This window comes from Notamacropus eugenii, chromosome 2 (genome assembly GCF_028372415.1).
Source record: "Notamacropus eugenii isolate mMacEug1 chromosome 2, mMacEug1.pri_v2, whole genome shotgun sequence".
NCBI lineage: Eukaryota > Metazoa > Chordata > Mammalia > Diprotodontia > Macropodidae > Notamacropus > Notamacropus eugenii.
Window position 1 is genome coordinate 217,531,625 of NC_092873.1, and position 22,107 is coordinate 217,553,731.

Below are 22,107 nucleotides of genomic sequence, written 5' to 3' on the forward strand. Positions count from 1 at the left end.
AACTGAGACACAAATGATAATTATGTATGCTAACTTCACAAGCCTGTGACCTGATTGTCTCCATACAATTACTAAGAATTAAAGGACCCTAACTTATTGTTGTTTGTCTAAAGTCCTAAGCCTAATAGCTTAATTTTAGACTTAACCTTGGATGTTCCCCTACCAGCAATCTATAGTTTAATGGATCTGGGCTTAAGCTTACAAACCTTTTGACTATATGAAATTGTCACTAAGAGTACGGACATTGAAGGGAAACAATATCTCCCCAGCTTCATGTCAATTCCAGGCAGGAGTAGATTGTCAACTTGCATTCAGTCAGACTTAAAGTCTGCCAGGTGTCAGTGGGGAAATTGAGTCAGGAGTATCCTACCTCAGCCCAGGCTGAACAGCTGCTCTCCCACCCTTCCCATGAGATCACCTTTTTCAGTTCATACCAGCATCTCACAGGCTTACTGGTATCATGGATTGGAGGCTCAAGACCACCTTTCTTGCTATCCGTATCTGGAGTTAGACTCAGAAGAGCAGTCAGTTAATAGTCCCATAGAACCTTAAAATAGCAAGTTCCAATAACCAGGTTTCAGATATGACTATAATTTCACATTGCCTAAGGAACACCTTTTGAGGCAAATCTTAAGTGGCTTATATGCCTTTCTATACATGTTCTAGTTCCTGATTTAAATAACAATCATAAAATCAAATTTACCATTAAAACCTTAACTTTTCCATCAATGCCAAATTTTACCTGAGGTTACCTGCCTCTAGGAAACTTAGACTAAAATTCTTTCCCCCAAACTAAAGATGTCTCTGATTTAGTCTCAGTAATTAACTGAGTCAATTGTTTTAATACTAATTGCTTTTACATCACTCTGAATCATGTCCAATTTTTCTCCTCATCTCATTTTTCTCCCCTCTCCTCACCCCCTAATACCTTGCATTCTGATTACCCCTTCCTTCAATGAGCCCTCCCTTCTATCACACCCTACCCTTCCCTTATCCCCATCTTCTCTCTTTTCTTTTAGGACAAGATAAATTTTTATACCTCATTACCTGTGTTTCTTATTTCCAAGTTATATGCAATAATAATTCTCAACATTCATTTCTAATATTTTGAATTTCAACTTCTCTCCCTCCCTCCCTCCCCATCCCCACTGAGAAGGCAAGCAATTCGATACAAACTAAATATGTGTTGTTTTGCAAAAGACTTCCATAATAATCATGTTGTGTAATACTAACTATATTACCTTCTATCCTACTCTATCCCCCCTTGTTTATTTTTCCTCATTTGACTTTGTCCCTTCCCAAAAGTGTTTATTTCTAGCTACTCCCTTCTTTCATTTGCTCTCCCTTCTATCATTCCTCTCATCCTACTTGTCACCTCCTCCCCTACTTTCCTGTAGTGTAAGATAGATTTTCATACCAAATTTAGTGGGCATGTTATTCCCTCCTTAAGCCATATGTGGAGAGAGCTTCAATTTTCCCCTCTCCCCTTCTCCCTTTTCTCCTCCATTGAACAAGACTTTTCTTTATCTCTTTTATGAGTTATAGCCTGCCCCATTCCATTTCTCCCTTTCTCCTCCCAGCATTTTCCTCCCTCACCCCTTAATTTTTATTTTATTTCTGTATTTTTATTTGTGGATATCATCTCTTCTAATTCAATACAACCTGCACTCTCTGTCTATGTGTGTGTGTGTGTGTGTGTGTGTGTGTGTGTGTGTGTGTGTGTGTGTGTGTGTGTGCGTTGTTTGTACAATCCAAATACAGAGAAAAGTCTCAAGAGTTACAAATATTTTCCTTCCATGTAGGAATATAAACAGTTCAGCTTTAGAAAGTCTTTTATGATTTTTCTTTCTTGTTTACCTTTTTATGCTTCTCTTGATTCTTGTGTTTGAAAGTCAAATTTTCTCTTCATTTCTGGTCTTTTCATCATGAATGCTTGAAAATCCTCTCTATCATTGAATGACCATTTATTCCCTTGAAGTATTATTCTCAGTTTTTCTGGGTAGGTGATTCTTGGTTTTAATCCCAGTTCCTTTGACTTCTGGAATATCCTATTCCAAGCCCTTCGATTCCTTGTTTTAGCTGCCAGATCCTGTGTTATCCTGATAGAATTTCCACAGTACTCAAATTGTTTTTTTTTCTAGTTGCTTGCAGTATTTTATCTTTGACCTGGGAACTCTGAAATTTGGCCACAACATTCCTAGGAGTTTCTCTTTTTGCATCTCTTTCAGGAGGCGATTGGTGGATTCTTTCAATATTTATTTTGCCCTCTGGTTCTAGAATATCAGGGCAGTTTTCCTTGATAATTTCATGGAAGATAATGTCTAGGCTCTTTTTTGGATCATGACTTTCAGGTAGTCCCATAATTTTTAAATTGTCTCTCCTGGATCTGTTTTCCATGTCAGTTTTTCCAATGAGATGTTTCACATTATCTTCTATTTTTTTTTCAAACTTTTGGTTTTGTTTTTTAACTGCTTAGTTTATGTCATAGTCATTAGCTTCCCTGAACTCAATTCTCTCTTTCAAAGAACTATTTTGTTCAGTGAGCTTTTGAACCTTCTCCTCCATTTGGCTAATTCTGCTTTTTAAAGCCTCCTTCTCCTCCTTGACTTTTTGGACCTCTTTTTCCAATTGAGTTAGCCTCTTTTTAAATGTGTTATTTTTCTCAGCATTTTTTTGGTTCTCCTTTAGCAAGCTGCTAACTCACTTTTCAAGCTCTTCTATTGCCTGAGCCCACTTTAAGTTCCCTTTGGAGGCCCTGGAGACAGGGGCCTTGACTTCCTGTGACAGTATGCCTTGTTCTTCCTCTTCTGAAAGGATGGGAGGAGACACCTGTTCACCAAGAAAGTAACCATCTATGGTCTTATATTTTCCTCCTTTTTTGGGCATTTTCCCAGCTAGTTACTTGACTTCTGAATCCTTTGTCAAGAAGATGGTCCTATTCCCCACCTCTCCCTGGTAACATGTTCAAGGCTGAGATTCAACTCAGCTGCTAGATTTCCCCAGGGCTTTGGGTAGGGGTTGGGGCGAGACCATCACTCAGGGCTAAGTTTAGATCAATTGCTATCTAAGGCTTTAAGCTGAGCTGCCTGGACAATGGACCCAGGTTCCATCCTGGCCACTGTAGCTGCCTGCAGTCAGCTGGTGCTGTTGCTGCTATCACCTAGGGCTATTGTTAGGTGAACCTGGTCCCCTCTTGCCCAGCTGGGAAAGCCCTCTCACACTGACCTTCGGAGCTTTCTTTGTCACTTGTGGGTTGAGGTATCTGGGATCCTCCCTGTGGAGAACTCTGTCCCAGAGGTCTGTTCAGGTCCTATTCCTTCCAATGCAGGTTGGCCAGGGTTGGGTTCTGCTCTGCTCAGCGTCCTGTGAGATAGACCTTTTCTATCAGTCTTCCAGGTTACCTTTGGCTGAAAACCTCTTTTGCTCTGTTGTTCTGCGGCTTCTACGGCTCTAGAATTTGTTGAGAGTCGTTTTTTACAGGTATTTTGTGGGCTGTGGGGGAAGCACTAGAGTATATGCATCTTTCTACTCTGCAATCTTGGCTCTGCCCTGTAAAGTGGATTCTTGAAATGCAAAACAGAGTTTTTGGCTGTTCCCATGCTCAAAGACCTATTAGTATGCTGACACTACCTTTAAGAACCCAAGGTCAAGATGAATCATCATCATAGGACATATATAAGTAGGCTAGTATCTTGAAGGATATCTTAAGTGTCTGCCCTGGATATGGTAAGAATGATTCCCACCTGTCAACAGAGGAGATTGGATTTCGTCAGGCATACATGAGGGTGACTTGGATAGGTTTGCCTAAAGTAGAGTAGGGGGTCAGGGAGAGCTCTGGGCCTTTCAAAAGGACTATTATATTTTATGGTTAAAACAGTGTTAGTACTAAAAGTGGACCTAGAAATAAGGGAGGTACTATTGGGAGGCAATAGTGGATGGAGAGACAACACTCATTCTAAAAGGCCATTTCCTATTACAAGAATTGTCTTCAATAAGGAAGAATTTTCTTGTATTAATTATATTTCTGCTAAATAGTAGAATATGGGGCAGCTACATGACTCAATGAATAGAGTGAGGGACCTGGAGTCAGGAAGACCTAAGTTCAAATCCAGCCTTGGATAATTATTAGCTGTGTGATCCTGAGCAAGTCACTTGATCCTGTTTGCCTTAGTTTCCTCATCTATAAAATGAGCTGGAAAGTGAAATGGCAATCACTCCAGTATCTTTGCCAAGAAAACCCCAAATGGGGTCATGAGGAGTCAGATATGACTGAACAACCACAAAGAGTAGGATAGTTGTAGTGTGCTGCCAAAAACATTTCCAAGGATAACAGTACAGACTTACATAATACTTTTAGGTTTATCAAGTAGTAATCCCATGATAACTCAGTGAGGCAGGTGCTATAATTATCCTCATTTTATAGATGAAGACCCTGAGCCTAAGAGAGGCTAAGTGACTTACCTAATTTCATACAACTAGTTAAGTGTGGCAGCCAGAATTTGAACTCAGATCTCCAGACTCTAGGTCTAGTATGCTTTCCATTATTCCATAAACCTTCCTAGTCAAGGATTTAGTGACCAAATTATATAAGGTTTTGCTAAAAACACTGAAAATAAGAAAATAATATGTATATTTCTACATTAGGAAAAAGATGTTTTGTCTTCTATTGTGAAGAATGCAACAAGGTATTCCTAGATATGATAATCTCTCTCTCTCTCTCTCTCTCTCTCTCTCTCTCTCTCTCTCTCTCTCTCTCTCTCTCTCTCTCTCTCTCTCCATCTCTTCCTCTGTCTCTTTCTCTTTCTGTCTCTGTCTCTCCCTCCCAACCCCCCACCCCAAACCTGTAAAGGTCTACTTCTTTTAAGATAACTCCCAGCTTTTAATGTCTCCAACTCTCCAACTTCCAGAATTCATGCACAGTTTAGCCCCCCAGAGGTATAGCTAATTTTCTTTCTCACACAATCAAGTTATTACTACTCTCCTTGACTCAATCAAAAAGGTATTCACATCTTATAAAGATATCAGAAGAGGTAATGAGTTCACATTCCCTTTTTACAAAAAAAAAAATGTTCTATGAATAAATGGATTGCCACTGTTACACTGAGTGTATGAGGCATATATTTGGAATAATTTTCCCTACAGACAATTGTGCCTATCCCTTGATTCTCAGAATTGGTCCCCTATAGCAGCAGCTCTCCTTGTTAGGCTTAGGATTTTGAGGCCATTAAATAGAAAAAAGGCCACAATTCCATACAAGGATTAAACTTGTTCTCATTAACATCCAGGGACTCTAATACACTGAGCTAATGACCAAAGAGATTATTAGTAACAATACTTGATATGAAAAATACATGCAATAACTTTTTGTAAAAAGTTATATTATCAAAGAATTTCATCCATATAACATAATTGCATTTATTGATTTGAATTTTAATAAAATCTAAAGCATTTTACTTCATTTTCTTGTGGTAGTACACAAGTTCTTACCTTCCCTCTTTCCAAGTGAGAATATTTTGTTCCTTCATTTCTTAGAGAAATAAAGGAAGGTTCATACCTTCTTTTCCAACCAACTGAACCTGATTAAAAGAATTACTTACCCATGTCATGCGTACTCGATCTCTAGTGTTATAGCAGCATTCTGTGATTAAGTTGTCCCCCTAAAATAGAATTAGAAGTGTTCATGTTTGGAGTTTTGCATTGCTTCACTTATCAGATCTATTACTAAGGGGGCAAGACTTCAAGAGAGTTAGTTGCAGATGCTATAACTTTCTCTATATTTAATATTAATCTTTCAAAAGTCCAGGTGTTGTGTTACATATAGGTATAATATAAAGATTGAACTTATTTCAACACTTGTAATGTTTGGGGTTTCAACTTCTATGGGTAGAACTCAAATGCACTCTTAAGCAATATGAGAATCCTACTTGGGTAGCAGAATAGACCATGGATATGGACATGAGATATGTCATGCCATCAAATTGATGAAAATATTTCCATGAAAGCAACTAACAAAAAAGGATAGAATGTATTCCTTTCTAAAATTTCTCCAGGAGTTTCAGTTTTGTTATGAGTTAGACTATTTCTTCATATGATGGCTATATATACATATATGTTGTATGTGAAAAGATATATCTGAATATATCAATATATATATAACATATAATATTTGCATATGTAAATAAAAGGACCCATTGAACTGGGTATGCCCCTCAGTAAAAGATCAATACAATGCCCAATTCTATTATCACCTATTACAATATACATACATTAAAAACACATGTACACACAAACACATATGTAACAAGCATGGATTCCACCATGTCTAAATCATTGAGCACAAAGTCATTATAACATAAGATGATAGATTTAGAGCTGAAAAGGAACTTAGAGGTCATCAAGTGCATCATCTTCAACTTACAGAGGAGAAAACTGAGGCTCAAAGAAATGAAATGACTTGCCCAGAGTCACACAGATAACACATATCTAAGGAAAGATTTGACCTTAGGTCTTCCTAACTCCAAGTTCAGGACTCATTCTTAGATGGCAACATTTCTACCCTGCCTCAAAGTTCATTATTATTATTTTTTTTACCACTTTTTTCTACCTCATGCAAGTGGAATTGACGTCTCCTTCCCTTAAGAAGATTTCAACCCCAAGGATTTCTAAGTTTTTAGTCAAATAAAGAGGAAAGCAGTCTTTATGGTATCTAGTACCTAAGTCTACTTTAAAAATTTGCACTTTGAATTACTACCTGCCACTGCCAGAAGCAGGAGCAACTGAATAGTGCAGTAGTAGATAAAATGCTGACCTGAAATCAGGAAGATCTGAGTACAAATCCAGTCTCATACATTTACTGGCTGCGCTACCCTCCCTGAGCAAATCACTTAAACTTGTTTGCCTCAGTTTCCTCATCTTTAAATGAGCTAGAGAAGGACATGGCCATCCACTTCAGTATCTTTGCCAAAAAAACCTCAAATGGGAGCATGAAGAGTGGGACCCAGCTGAAATGACTGAACAACTGCCAGAAGTAATAGGGAAATCAGCAGACTTAAGAAGACAAACTGAATGTGTCTTATCTGGGCTGGTGAACAATGATGATGGTGTCTTATTCTTTTGTAATTCAGGCACTTTTCTACCAAACTCATTTGACTGGTAGAATCCTTTACAAGTATAAGTAATTGTGACTTCCAGTCTTGTAAGGAAAAGGATAAAGATATTCATACCGGCAAGATGGTTCTTTCTTCCTTTAGATACTGAAACTCCTGGAAATTGAAGTCAAAGTTGTCATCATAAGCAAGTAGCTTCAGCTCCTCCCCTTTACGGAAATGGCGCATCCTGATACCCCTGCCAGCGAGATGTGCATGGAGAAGAACAGCAAAGACATGGATTCCACTTGGTTTTTCAGCCTCTAGGGCCTGAGAAAAACAAAAAAAATCTCATCAGCATGTTTGAGGGCAAAAACAAAAAAGTAAATATTCGGAAAATATCAATTCAGTACCATCTATATTCATTGCTTTAGAGGTTAGATGACAAAAATAAGAAAACCCATTTCCTCAAGAAGCACACATCCTATTGGACAAGAACAAGTGCCAGGTTGAAACAGTTTGCAGTAAAGAAAGTTTGAAAGAACAATTGGCACGAAAAAAAAACTAAGGCAGAAAGGAATAATTTCTTGAACAGCCACAATGCCATTCTTACTTGAGATTGTTCAGGGCTATTCTTTGCCTTTCAGCACAAGCAAATTCTAAGTCACAATTATTTATTCAGCTCAATATTGGCCATAATCCATTAAAAAATATGCCCCAAGCTTAAAGAGCTTTCATTCAGAAATGTCTCTTTAAATTGCTGAATTCTGGGGAAACAACAGTTTTTATCTTACGTTCGCTTTCATCAACATTATTCTTTTCTTCTGGTGAGGAAGGAAGAAGGGAAAAAGGGAATGGAGAGAAATAGGGCAATAGAGAAACAGAGGAAATGGAAAAAGAAAGAAAAACAGAAACGAGGGGTAGGGGCTGTGCAAACAGGGACAAGATGACAAGGAAAGATAAAGTAGCAATCTGTCATTGCTATTTAGAAAATAAGTGGGAAAACCCAGGGTCCTGAGTTACTCCTTCAACCCAAAGCTTCCTATGATAATGCCTGATCTGAGGAAACACACTTTAGGATTTTAAAAACAGACAAAGGAGACCAATGTGTTTCTTAAATTACCAACCCAATATTAAAAGATGACTTGTCTTTGCAGTGTGTCCACTAGAAATGATTCCTTAATTTTTAAATAAATTGAACTTAATAATATTTACACATCCTTAATAATAGGTATATTCTTAACACTTGGTAGCAAACACCCTTAATAATAGTTAAATGCAGAGCTTTTACTTTAATGTTTATTTCTTGAAAGTTTTACCACATAGTTTTATGAGAATGTTAATTAATGCATAAATTATTTTAACCAGTGAAGTCAGGCAAGATACATACCTCTTCAAGGCATTCCAGAGTGCAATGACCCTCTGATCTGAACTCAGGCATTCCTGGAGGGATGTTATGGAAGAGACTGACCCAGAGACCTGCTTCTATTATCCCAGCATCATATTTCCTTAAAACAGTGGTATGAAAGAACCTCAGTCCAGAGCTATCTATCAAGCCTGTAATAAAAGCACATGATGGAAAGTGAGTTTGACCCTGTAAAAGAAAAAATAAAAATACTATTACTCTCTAGTCTATTAAGCTGGGTTCATTAGTTTTCTGTAATGAAAACTCTGCAGTGAAGGAATCAAGCTGGCAATACATGAAAGCATTGTAAGAATTGAAAAGCCCTAATTAAAAGGCCAGTTATTAGTGGAGAGCTAGACAGACTATTCTGCTCCTCACACTACCTCAACCACTGTCAAATTTCGCAGTAAATTATGGAAAAATCTGATTCACCTACCTGGTGTGCCACAATCCTCTAACATGAAGACCAAATATTAAATTATAGGTCATTCATCTGAACCAAGAATAATTCAAAGAAGTTACTGCTTAAATTTGAACTGAGACACAACAGTTTCAAAATAAGAGTAAATAACTCTTGCTCTGCAACTGATTTGTTAATTATTAAAAAACTATCCAATATGGTTTTAATTCCACCTCCCCTTTTGGCTCATTTTCAATCTATGATTCTCGGACAGCTCACAAGCTATAATGATGAAATCCATTGATTCTTCAAGTGTAGAGGCTGATCTCATAAAGTATCTACATGCAGCTGTTTATGAAATTGCCTAAAATCCAAAGTGATTATAAAAAGTGCCCATAGGACTCTAGTAAATATTTTAAAATAATATGTGCTTTGTCTAATTCAATAAAACATAGTTTAATGGGAATTCTTTAAAAATGAGCAGTGGGTATTCTGTTTAATTGAATGATCTGGTTAATTTTGGTTTAACCAAAAAAATAACATTTCTGACATTCATTAGTTGTTGAAAATCCACCCAAAATGTTAGTCTTCTTTCCTACTTTGGTGAAAACAATATACTGAATATAATGTACTCTTTCTCTTTTATCACAGGATTTTTTAGTGCCTGATCGTTATGAAAATCAATGCCAGAGGGAAGAGTATAGGGCTTACTGTACTAACTCTTGGATGTACTTATACTATAGTTACTTTTGAATTATCTATTGGTTGTTTACAAAATTATTTAAATACATCACTGGTATGAGCTTATATATTTGTACTTTCTTTCTTTCACTCATTTCCATTGATCCAATTTTGCTTTCCCCTCAAACATATGACGTATTTTTAGCATTCTTTCATTTTTAAATTTTGAGTTTCAAATTATCTCCCTCCAACTCATCCCATCTCATCACCACTGAGAAGCCAAACATTATATCAATTATACATATGAAATCATGCAAAATACATTTCCAGAGTAGCCATATTTCCCAAAAAAATAAGAAAAGGAAAGTGAGAAGATAATACTTCAATTTACTCTAAGAGTTCATCAGTTCTCTCTCTAGCAGTGGATAGCATTTTTCATCAGGAGTCCTTTGAGATTGTCTTAGATCATTGCATTGCTCAAAGTAAGCCAAGTTCTTCACAGTTGATCACCATAACAACATTACTAGTACTGTGAACAATGATTTCCCAGTTTGGCTTATACCATTTTGTATCAATTCATATAGGTCTTACGATGTCTTTCTGAAACCACCTCACCTTGTCATTTCTTACAGCACAATAGTACTCCATCACAATCATATGCCACAGCTTGTTCAGCCATTCCCCAATTGATGAACGTTCCCTCAATTTCCAATTATTTGCCTCCACAAAAAGAGCTGCTATAAATATGTTTATGTACATATACACACATACGTATCTATATAGATGTATATATACATATAGATATATAGAAACATATCTATATAAATATACATATATTATATCTATAATATATAGATATTATATATTATCTACATAACATATATAGATATATATTCTTTTCCTTTGATCTCTTTGGGATACAGACCTAGTAGAGCTATTTCTGGGTCAAAGACTATGTACAGTTTCAGAATGATTGGAGAAGTTCACAACTCCACCAGCAGTTCATTAACGAACCTATTTTCCCCATCCCCTCCAGCATTTGTCATTTCTGAAGGTGAGAGGTTGTGCTCAGTTGTTTTAATTTGAATTTCTCTAATCAATAGTGATTTAGATAATTTTTATATGACTATAAATAGTTTTGATTTCTTCATATCCTTTGATGATTTATCAGTTCAGAAATGGCTCTTATTTTAATTTGACTCAGTTCAATATTACTTCATTGTCTATGGCACCTTTTAGCAAAATATAGTCTCCCTGATCATCTCTTTCAATTAAGTCTATTTTTGCTTTTGCTTTGTCTGAGATCATGATTGCTATCCCCACCTTTTTTACTTCAGCTCAAGTATAATACATTCTGCTCCAGCCCTTTATTTTAAGCCTGTATGTGTCTTCCTGTTTCAAGCGTATCTCTTGTTCATGACATATTGTTGGGTTTTGGTTCCTAATACAGTCTACTATCTACTTCCATTTATGGGTTAACTTATCACATTCACAGCTATGATTACTAACTGCATTTCTCTCCATCTCATTTTCTTCTATTTCTTCTTTTCTCCCTTTATCTCTCCCCTCCTCAAAAGTCTATTTTGCTTTTAACCGCTGCTTTCCTTAATATGCTCTCCCTTTCACTATTTCCTGCTTTTCTCTTATCCCCTTCCCCTCCTATTTCTCGATTGGGTAAGTTACATTTCTATATACAACTCTGTGTGTCTATACATACATACATATATACATATGTGTGTATACATTTTTAGACAATTCTGAAAGAGAAGTTTAAGCACAGCCTGCACACTTCTTTGTGTACCTCTTTTATATTTTACTTTCCCTTCCCCTTTTTCCTAGTGCATCCCTGTTTCTCTCTCCTTAATTTTTTTGAAATCATTCAATATAATCATCTCTCACCCATGCCTCTGTCTATGTAAACTCCTTTAACTTGCCTAATAATGATAATGTTCTTATCATTCTTATTATGTGTCATTTTCTCATAAAGGAATGTAAACAGTATAACTTTATCGAGTCCTTCATGACTACTTTTTCATGTTTACCTTTTTGTGCTTCTCTTGTGTATTAGTTTTTGACATTCCAATTTTCCATTCAGCTTTGGTCTTTTTATCAGGAATGCTTGTAAGCCCTCTACTTCATTAAGCATTTATTTGTCCCCTGAAGCATTGCACTCAGCTTGCTGGGTAAGTGATTCTTGGTTTTAATTCTTGGTTACTTTGCATTCAGGAATATGATATTCCAGCCCCTCTACTCCTTTAATGTGGATTCTGACTGTGTAATCCTGACTGTACCTCCAAAATATTTGAATTGTTTCCTTCCGGCTTCTTGAAGTATTTTTTTATTTGATATGGGAGCTCTGGAATTGGACTATAATATTCCTGGGAAATTTCATTTTGGAATCTCTTTCAGGAGGTGATTGGTGTATTCTTTCAATGTCTGTTTTACTCTCTGAATCTAAGGTATTGAAGCAGTTTTATTTGGTTATTTTTTTTTTTTTTTTGGAATATAATGTCTAGGCTCTTTCTTTGATAATGGTTTTCAGGTAGTTCAATAATTCTTAAATTATCTCTCCTTAATCTTTTTTTCTGGGTCAGTTGTTTTTTCCAATGAGATACTTCACATTTTCTTCTATATTATTTTTTAAAAATTCTTGTTACTCTATTTTATCATGTTTTAATGTCTTGTGGAGTCATTAGATTATACTTGCCCAATTCTAATTTTTAAGGAATTATTTTCTTCTGTGAGAATTTGTACCTCTTTTTCTATTTGGCCTCTTATGCTTATTAAGGAGTTCTTTTCTTTGGTGAATTTTGGTGCCTTTTAACATTAGGCCAATTCTATTTCTAAGGTGGTGTTTTTACCAAACTATTAACTATTTGGTCTTTTACCAAAATATTAATTCTCCTTTCATAATTTTCTTGAATCATGATCACTTCTTTTCTGAATTTTTCCTCTGTCATTTATCTCTTTCACTAATTCTTCCAGGAATTATCATTGGGCATAGGTCCAATTAGCATTTTTCTTTGAGGTGTTTTGAAACTTTTCATATCCCTGTCTTCTGAGTTCATGTTTTGGTCTTCCCTGCCAAGGTAGTAGGTTTTTATAATAAAATTCTTTGTGGTTGTTGTTTGCTCATTTCTCCAGTCTATTTATTGACTTTGAACTTTAGAGTAAAGTTGGGCTCTGCTCACCTAAGGGTGGGAAGGAACCTTCCCCAGATTCAAGCTTTTTGTATCACTATTTTCATAGATTGTTCTGGGGATCAGCTAGTTTTTGGTGCTTCCAAGGTGGTAGGGAGGGGGAGGTCATTGCTTTTCTGGTCTGTGCTCTAGTCTTTACTAAGATAGAGCCCCTAGTCCTCTGCAACTACATATACTAATGATCCTTTCTACTTTGGTTTAACAATCAGGGTCCCTGCTGCCTTGTGACTAACCTCATCAAAGCTCCTCTCCACCTTGGAACTGTGACCTAGGACTGTATATGGGTAATAGAGTTGCCAGTCAGTGCCAGCTGTACCCAGTGACACAAAGGATCCTCTGTAATCTCTTGGTGAGCAGTTGTCCAGCTCCCTTGCCATCACTGGCTAAGACTCCCAAAGCAGCTACTAGAACTTCTGTGGCCACTGTTGCCCCACTGCATGCCCCAGACCTCTGCCTCAGTGTTAGAGACTTATCCTGCCTACCTCTTAAGTTGTCTTAGGCTGAAAAAAATCTCACCCTAACCATTCCTGGTTCCTAGCTATTGCAGTTGCTTCATCATCCTGCTAAATGGTGATCGAGTATATACCTCTCCAGGCAGAGGAACTGGATCATCATGCTCTGCTGAAGACTTCTGAATACTTAACAAGAGGCTCCTGGGCCATCTCTGTTCCTCTGTTTTATACAAGTTCACTGTTGATGTGTAACTGAATTCTTCCCAAGAGCAATTTTCCTGGAATGACTCTATTTCTTATTACTTGATAAGGCTGAGAGGTGGGGCCACTCTATTCCCTTCTGTACTATCCCTGACAAATTTTCATCTGTCCTCTTCTAGAAAACCTTCGTGGAGGAGGATCCAGCTACATCCTGAGGTTGGAGATGTAATCTTTGCCTCTGATTTTTCTGGACTCTGACAACATGTCTCATCTGCCTCAGTGCCTGAAGCCTCCTCACCCTGGACCATCTTTCCATCATCCTGTCCCTCTTCTGCCATTGGTGAATGACCTTTGCCCTGGAAGTGATTTAACAGAAATGGCCAATAGCGAGACAATATCCAAGATAAATAAGGAGATCATCAGAGAACACCTAGTTGCCCCTGATGAATTCAAATTGCTGGCTGAGGAACTACATGATCATATACTGAAAGAGCTATCCTAGGTGATTGTTGAGTCTCTGTTAGTATTTGAAAGATTGTGGAAAATGGATCAGTGCTATAAAATTGGAGAAGGGCAAATGTAACAATATTCAGAAAAGGATAAAGGAACAGTCTGCCAACTAGAGGATAGTAAAAAATAAAAATACTTGACTTTTATTAGCTCACTTCTTAGAGTAATCAATAAATTAAGAAACATTAGCAACAATCTGGAATTATATCCTCAGTGTGCTAGAACTCTTTCAATTCCCCAAAGAAGAATCTCTTATGAATCTTCAGTGTTCCTTCTCCCCCACTCCACCCCTCACTTCTGATTTCCAGTTCTAGGTTAAAGTTGCAGTCCTCTCACCCACCCGACAAATTCATCAGATTGATGTTTACTTCTTGAGGCCCTAACCCAGTGACTCCATTGATATAATCTCTCTGTTAGGCAGTTCAGGATAAGATCCAAAAGAGGCATTTCTTCTCTCTTTGAATTGAGACTTTTCCATTTAGGCTATATCCAAGGTCAGGTCCCCCAAATTCTCACTCTTCTGAGTTTGGTTCTCCCTATTCTCTCTCTAGTTCTGTACCTAAAAAAAAAACAAAACAACCCAACAAAACAAAAGAAACAGCAATCCTTTAATCTCCTTCTTTTAGTCTTATGTTTATTCATACTTCCACCTTGTCTTCTTTCTTAATCCCTAAGTTATATGGTATAATATTTTTCTGTCTTTATAATATCAGCATTTTCAAAAGTTACATAACATAACATTTTATTTTTTTGTTTATGGCAAGACTGGAGTTGCAATTCAATTTTAAACAAAACTGAGGAGTGGAGTATTTCTTCATAATGAAAAAACCATATTCAAATCTCAAAGATACCGATTCTGGAGTTTATTTAAACTTGTTAAAATGCACTCTTCTGTATGTTGGTATCTAGTTTGTATTCAGGTAGAATCCCACTTTAAGAAGATATACCTAAATCCTATTAAAAGGTGAGCTTATTACTGTATTATATAAAAACAGGAACACTGCATTGTTCATTTATTTTTAATTTGTTTACATCATGCAGATGTTCACCATATAGCATATTTGCAAACAGTAGCAAAGTGGAAATCTTATCCTTGTTGACTTCATTGAGATTTCGGTGGGTAATATTTTGCTAATGCAAAGGACAGATGATTGAAAGAGTTAATCCTGTTAAGCCTGTTTCTTTTGTCCGCAATTAAATTTGAATGTAATATCAGGGAAAAAAATCTCACCCTGACTTTTTATTGGCTCTGCCACTCCAAAATTTGATTTGGGGTGATATTTTAAAGTTGTTTGGAGTGGAATGTTGGGAGAATTCAGCTGGGTGGCTGCCCTTAATCCACAATCTTGCAATCCAATTATTCTTAAAAACAATTTAGTGACTAAAAAGTCTCTAAAAATTCTACATATCTTTTGACTCAGTAATACCATCACTATGTTTATACTCCCAAGGAGATCAAAGACAGAAAAGACACACAGACTCAGACACACACACACACACACACACACACACACAGAGTTTATATTGTGGCAAAGTAGATACCCCTCAATATTGAACTGGCTAAAAATATGAGTTATAAATCAAATAGAATATTATTACAAGAAGTTGCTAATGCAAAGAATTCTGAGAAACTTTGTAAAATTTATAGGAACTGAACAATGAATCAAACAACTATTTGTTAAGTACTTATTGTTTTGTATGACTATTTTCTGGGGATAAAAATAGGAAAATTCAAAGGAGAATGGGTTTATGGTGAAGATAAAGAGTTCTATTTTGAACATGTTGAGTCTAAAACATTTATGAGGCATCCAATCTGAAATGTTTAATCGTTATGCAGTACTGAAACTCAGGAGAGTGTCTAGGGCAGATAGATAAATCTGGGAGTCATCTGTATAGAGATGATTAAAACCATGGGGACTGATGAGACCAATGAGAGAAGAGAGAGAGAGAGAGAGAGAGAGAGAGAGAGAGAGAGAGAGAGAGAGAGAGAGAGAGAGAGAGAGAGAGAGAGAGAGAATGAAAGAATATAAAAGACCCAAGGCAAAGCTTTGGGGTGTACTCTCAATTAGGTGTCACGATATGGATGCTGATTCAACAAAGACTGAGAAGGTGAGAAAACTTGGCTATGATATTTGTTATAAAGATAGCACTACAGGGTAGTTGTGAGGATGGAGGTGGAGGGGGAGATGGGGGAGAGATTTAATGGAAGGTGTCATTGATGAATTTTCAAAGGAAGAAATCCAAGCTCTCAACAGCTATATGAAATACTACTCCAAATTACTAACATTTCAAGAAAGGAAAATCAAAGAGGTTCTATCTCACAGCCATCAGATTTGCAAAGATGAAAAAAAGAAAATGACAAAAGTTAACAGGTCTGCAGGAAAAGACACATTAATGCACAGTTAGGAGAACTATGAATTAGTCTAGTCATTCTGGAAAGCAATTTAGAATTATGCCCTCAAAGTTCCTAAACTGTGCATACCCTTCAACCTAGAAATACTAGTACTAAACTTATACCTAGGCTTAAATCCCAAAGAGATCTGAAAAAGGGAAAAAGGATCCATATATACAAAAATATTTATGGTAATTCCTTTTTTTTTTTTTTTGTGGTGGCAATGAACTGGAAACTAAAGGAAGGGGTGTCAATTAAAGGATATTTGAAAAAAATCTGGTATTATCTGAATGTAAAGATAATACTATTAGGCTATAATAAATGACAAAAAGTCATAATTTCTGAACAATGTGGGAATACTTGTATGAACTGATACAGATTGGAGTGAATAGAACCTAGAGAATAATTCATTGAATAATAGCAACATTGCAAAGACAAATAAACTGGAAAGATTCAAGAAATCAAATCAATGCAATGCCTTTCCTTCCTAGGTTGTATTTTTCACTATTGATTTCTAATTAAAACTTTTGCAGTTTGTGCATTTTAAACAAGCACCCTCCTTATTTTAGCTTTCTTATCTCACCTCTAAGGGATCTCCTTCGCTATCAGTTAGGGAAGCCTTCCTGATAATTGACTACAAGAAGAGTTTTTAATCCCGAATCAGCAGTAGAAAGTAAATTGTTAAGAAAAACCTGAACTACTGAGCAACTGACTGGAAAGATTACACTAAATTCCCAAGAGGAAGAAAATATCCCCTAACTCCATCTTTTCTCTTTAGCTGTGTAAACCTGACATGTCTCTTTACTCTTTAAATGAAGATAAAATTTTTGAGCTTTCTAGAGGACCAGTGATGGAGCGTGTTACCCATCTTCTGACAGAATGGTGGAAGACTCAACAGTTAGCCAATAACAGCTGCGTAATGAGAATGCTTTCAGCTTTGTAAAATTCTTTAACGTTATCTCATTTGATTGTTATAACAAGTCTCAAGTTTTAGCTGTAATCCTGCTTTTGGTAAACTTTTTCCTATCCTCTTTAAAGTTAGTGCCTTCCCTGTGAAATTATCTTTATTTTGACCTGTATACATTTTGTTTGTTTGTAGTTTGCATATTGTCTCCCCATCAGATTGTTTGTACATAGTCGTTAGTATGCCTCCCCGTCCCCTCCATTAAATTGTGACCTCGCTAAGGGAAGGGACTGGTTTTGTCTTTTTTTTTTTTTTTTTTTACCAGTGACTGGTGAATGGGTAATAAATGCTGCTGAACTTGACAGCAACCCTGTGAGATAGGTCCTAGGATAAGAGAGGTTAAAAGATTTGCCCAGGGTCACACAGCTAGAAAGTGTCTGAGGTCACATTTGAACTCCAGTACTCTATCCACTGTGCCACCTAGTTACCCCAAGAAGCAGAATAGGATATATTTTGGACTTGGCCAATGCGGAAATTTGTTTTGACTATGCATATTTGTTACAAGGGTCTTGTTTTTTCTTCAGTTTGGAGTTTGGTGGTGGGAGGAAAAGCAAATGCTTATTGATTTGGGTGCTAAGGATACACACACACACACACACACACACACACACACACATAATAAGAAGAGAATCAGTAAAAATCTTTAAAATAATAAAAGGAAGGTGCAGAAAATTCCGGTTAACTGGTAGTTCCAATGAGTTTTGCTATTAGTTTTATGATTTTAGAAACTGTTAATTCCTTTTGAAATGAAAGTATTTTAGCCACTATTGCATTCTGTAGTGAATTGAATCAATAATTTATTAGCTAAACAAAATTATTTTCAAATTAATAATACATTAGTACCTTTTATTATCTTTCTATGTGAAAGTTCACGTGAGTGCTCTAGTCATTTCCTATTAGAGATCAATGGGGCCTTGGAATCTTACTGACAAATATAGATCTGGTCAGTTTAGTTTGCAACCAGTTCTCATCAGTTGTGGTTCTAACTGACCACTTTAGAACTTCCCTACATTCATTTCTGTTACCTACAATCTGGCAAAGATCCACAGAATTACCACCAGAGATTTGCATTCTTCTGAAGACAGAAAAAAAAAATCTCTCCTGAATTAGTTTTCACAACATTTTCCTGAGAAACACATAGTCCTGCATATGGGAAGGTTTAGACAGTCCACCAGCCACTATAGGGGTAAAATTCCAAAGTGTTTTACTTTTTGCACAAACTCCTTCACCCTATTCATATACAGAGCCACCACTCTGTATAAAATTCTTAGAAGAAAAAGGTAGGAAGTTAGTTAGTCAGAATCACTGCAACAGGAAGTCCCTAATGCTGCGTTATTTGGCATCAGGTTTAGGGCAAGAAATGTGGCTAATCAGAGGGTGCAGTTACAGCTGTGTTTTAGGGGAGGTTGCTTCCAGCTTTCCACAGCTGCATCCCCAGAATTCAGAGCCCCCTATCTGGGGAGGGGACCTGCAGACACACAGCAGCTGTGAAGGCTCCAAGTTTTGGACAGTTCAAATCCCTGGAAAAATACATTTAAAAAGTAAAATAGCAAATGTTCCAAATAGTAGTAAAATGATGAATGTCTAAAAATTAACAAAACTAAAAAGTCTGAGTTCTTGCTTCACCTAAACTGGTAGAAAAGTTTATTCCACTTTTTCATTAATTTTTGATGGTAAAATGAATATAGTAAAGAAAACAAAGATAGTAGCATAAACCTTCGATTCAAAACGTATTATTTAAGGTAAGAATTTATTTATATCAAATTGCTAATTTGCAAAGTACTTATATTGTTTATGAAGAATTGTTCCAATGAGCAAAAGACGATAGCTATGAAAGCTCTTTGTGAAGTTAAAAGCCCTATATGAATGCAATACATGCTGTGTGCTAATGTTAAGTAGTACAATTACTGATATTACTGCTCCTGCCACTAGGGCATTTTCCTTAAAGGGAAACATTCTTCCCATAATGGATGAACAGGAAGATATTTAAAACAGTTTTTTTCCTATTTTGGGGAAGCTTTGTTTTTAAATTTCTCATGTTCATTTTGGGAGAGAGGGATGGCAAATAGATTCAGTATGAAAAAGCCAGCAGAAGAAATAGCTATAGCAGATTTTTAGTTGGCCTTCTTGTCAGGGCACTGCATCTTTACACCTTTTTTGTTTAAGGCTGAAGGCAATATAATGTGCGTTTTCTTCTTTTTTTTCTTCAGTTAGCATTAAGGTACTACTTATATTGATTCAAAAACAAAACTCTCTACGTACCTCATTATCCTTGATGGATTTCATAAGTAAATTAAATGATTAAAGATAGTCTTTTGTTGTTTAGTGATGTCAGATTCTTTATGACCTCATTTGGAGTTTTCTTGGCAAAGATACTGGAGTGGTTTGCCATTTTCTTCCAACTCATTTTATAAATGAGGAAACTGAGGAAAACCAGGCTAAGTCTCTTGCCCAGGGTCACAGGGCTAATAAAGTATCTGAAGCCAGATTGGAAATCAGGAACATGAGTCTTCCTGACTCCAGACCCTGTAATCTATTGACTGTGCCACCTAGCTGCTCCAAAGATAGTCTTAAAGGCACTTTATGATTTTTGCCCCAAGTGTGATGAAATGATATGTGAGTTGACACAAATACTTCCACTTTCCAATGTAATAAATGATCATTTGTATATTTACTCCATTTTCCAGAACAAGGATGCCTCGAAGACATATGTAGTATGCCACAAAGCATAAGCTGTGATATTCCACACCAGAACAGAACTGCAGGATACATGCATGTACAGATTCGAATCAATTTCACAGAATTCTCCTGGAAGCACAGCATGTTCTTTAGTCTGAGTTCCTAGTGAGTGTCTTTGGAAGATTCAGAAAATATCATTTTTATAAACATGAAGTGGAAAATATATAAAAAAGGAAACTCACCTTCCTGATATGTTGGGTTATCATAATGAACTTCCAGAAGAACATAGTTGGGATCTAATGGTGTACCCAAGGACAAGCCAACATGAGGAGGATATGAAAATCCCTAAGAATTGAGATTTATATAAATCACTATAACATGTTCCCTACTTAAAGTTTTAATTTTAATTCACAAACTTTCAATTTTCAAGGAAATTCCAGAATTATCAAATATTTAAAACCATAAAAACAAAATTAAATGACTTGGTAAAAAATGACTATTTTTTATGGGTAAAGGAGAGAAGAAAATCATTTTGGTTCATTTATTTCTTTAAGGGGTGGGTATCAGGGACTATTATTTTAATAATGTAGATAATTCTGAGTGAGGAAACTCAACTGCAACTATTTTGCTACTTAATGTTTTAGATAATTGTCCAGGAGAAATGAGAGGTTAAGTAACTTGCCCAATGTGACCTAGCTTCTATGAGGAATAAGTAGGATGTATACCTAGGTCTTCCTATCAGCAACACCTAGCTCTCTTTCAATTCTGTACATTGATTCTCAAAGCCAAATGGGCTCACACATCATTCCTTAGAGATGCAGAAAGTAGTTTACACATTGATGACAAATTGGAGGCTCTTTAATTATTAATCCTACCTCTCCACCAATAGCCCAAGCAAAGACCACAGTCTCACAGGTCAGGAAAGCATCTGGCATGTTGGGATGATAGCATTCATGGCCATAATCCAAAACACTCTCATTAAAATTGTTACTGCAGTGGTAGAGGAGAATGTGGTGTATTAGGCTCTCATGCCCTTTCTGTATTACTGGTTCAACCTGTAGGAAAGGAAAATGGGGCTGTGAAATAGAATAATTTTAACAAAACACAAGCAAATGGTACAGATATCCAAAGGATACAAACATTGTGACTTTGTTTTTAAGTAATATTATACTGAACTATAATGCGGTTATTTGTCTATGTGGGATGCTGAAATGAGCATTGGATTTAGACTGAGGAGACCTTGGTTCACGCCAGTAGGCTTCTATTGTGTGACAATGGGAAAATCACTTCTCTGAGGGTCAGTGTCTTCATTTGTAAAATAAAGACAAGAACATTTACAATCCCTACCCCCACATACTTGTTGCAAGGAGAGTGCCTTTTAAACTTTAAAATGCCATAGAAATGTGAGCTACTATGTAATGCACAAGGTGTGTTCATCCTTCGTTGCCAAGACCATGCCATCAGAGAAATGATGACATGACTTGCACTTGACTTTGTTTTGAGTGAGGGAGGACTGTGCAGGTCACCAGCCTCACTTCTCCTCCAGAGTCATCTGAATCCAGATTATTCATCCAGATATTCAACAGGATGACTGGAAATGACCCAGGATGAGGTAATTGGGGTTGTGACTTGCCCAAGGTTACACAACTAGTGAGTGCCAAGTGTCTGAGGTGAGATTTGAACTCAGGTCCTCCTGACTCCTGCACTGGTGCTCTATCCACTGTACCACCTAGCTACCCTGATGCACAAGGAATTTGGCATTGGATATGATGGTGATGATAATGACACAATGATAACAACTCTTCATGCTAGAATGTAGACAACCATTTTTTTAATTTTTCCTCAAGCACTAACAGTGTCTCTATGACTTAACAAGTCAGTGTTAAGATTAATAGTATTAGAATAAAATCCAGAAAGAAAGAATCAGGTCTAAATATTGGTCTTAATGCCATTTAACATGCCCACGATGGGTTATTATTTTCAAGTGTTAGGTATTAATCCTTATGCCAGAGGATTAAATATGTAGTTTTTAGTTCAAATTGGCAGAACATGTCAGTACTACTCAGAACTTGCCCCTCATGTACTCTATGTCCCAGCCCCAGAGCGTGATAGGATCTGACTTGTCAATCACATTCAGA

At 36.6% G+C, this 22,107-nt stretch overlaps 1 protein-coding gene across 1 annotated transcript in view; it reads right to left on the bottom strand.

Annotated features, from left to right (window-relative positions):
* MOXD1 (monooxygenase DBH like 1) overlaps positions 1 to 22,107 on the bottom strand; it is a 118,866-nt gene that overhangs the window by 23,755 nt on the left and 73,004 nt on the right. Inside the window, exons 6-10 of the mRNA XM_072643350.1 lie at positions 20,845 to 21,024; positions 20,212 to 20,314; positions 8,476 to 8,642; positions 7,224 to 7,415; positions 5,598 to 5,657 (exon numbers count right to left, since the gene is read on the bottom strand). Coding sequence (XP_072499451.1) covers positions 5,598 to 5,657; positions 7,224 to 7,415; positions 8,476 to 8,642; positions 20,212 to 20,314; positions 20,845 to 21,024 — 702 coding nt within the window. The remainder of the gene's footprint in view (positions 1 to 5,597; positions 5,658 to 7,223; positions 7,416 to 8,475; positions 8,643 to 20,211; positions 20,315 to 20,844; positions 21,025 to 22,107) is intronic.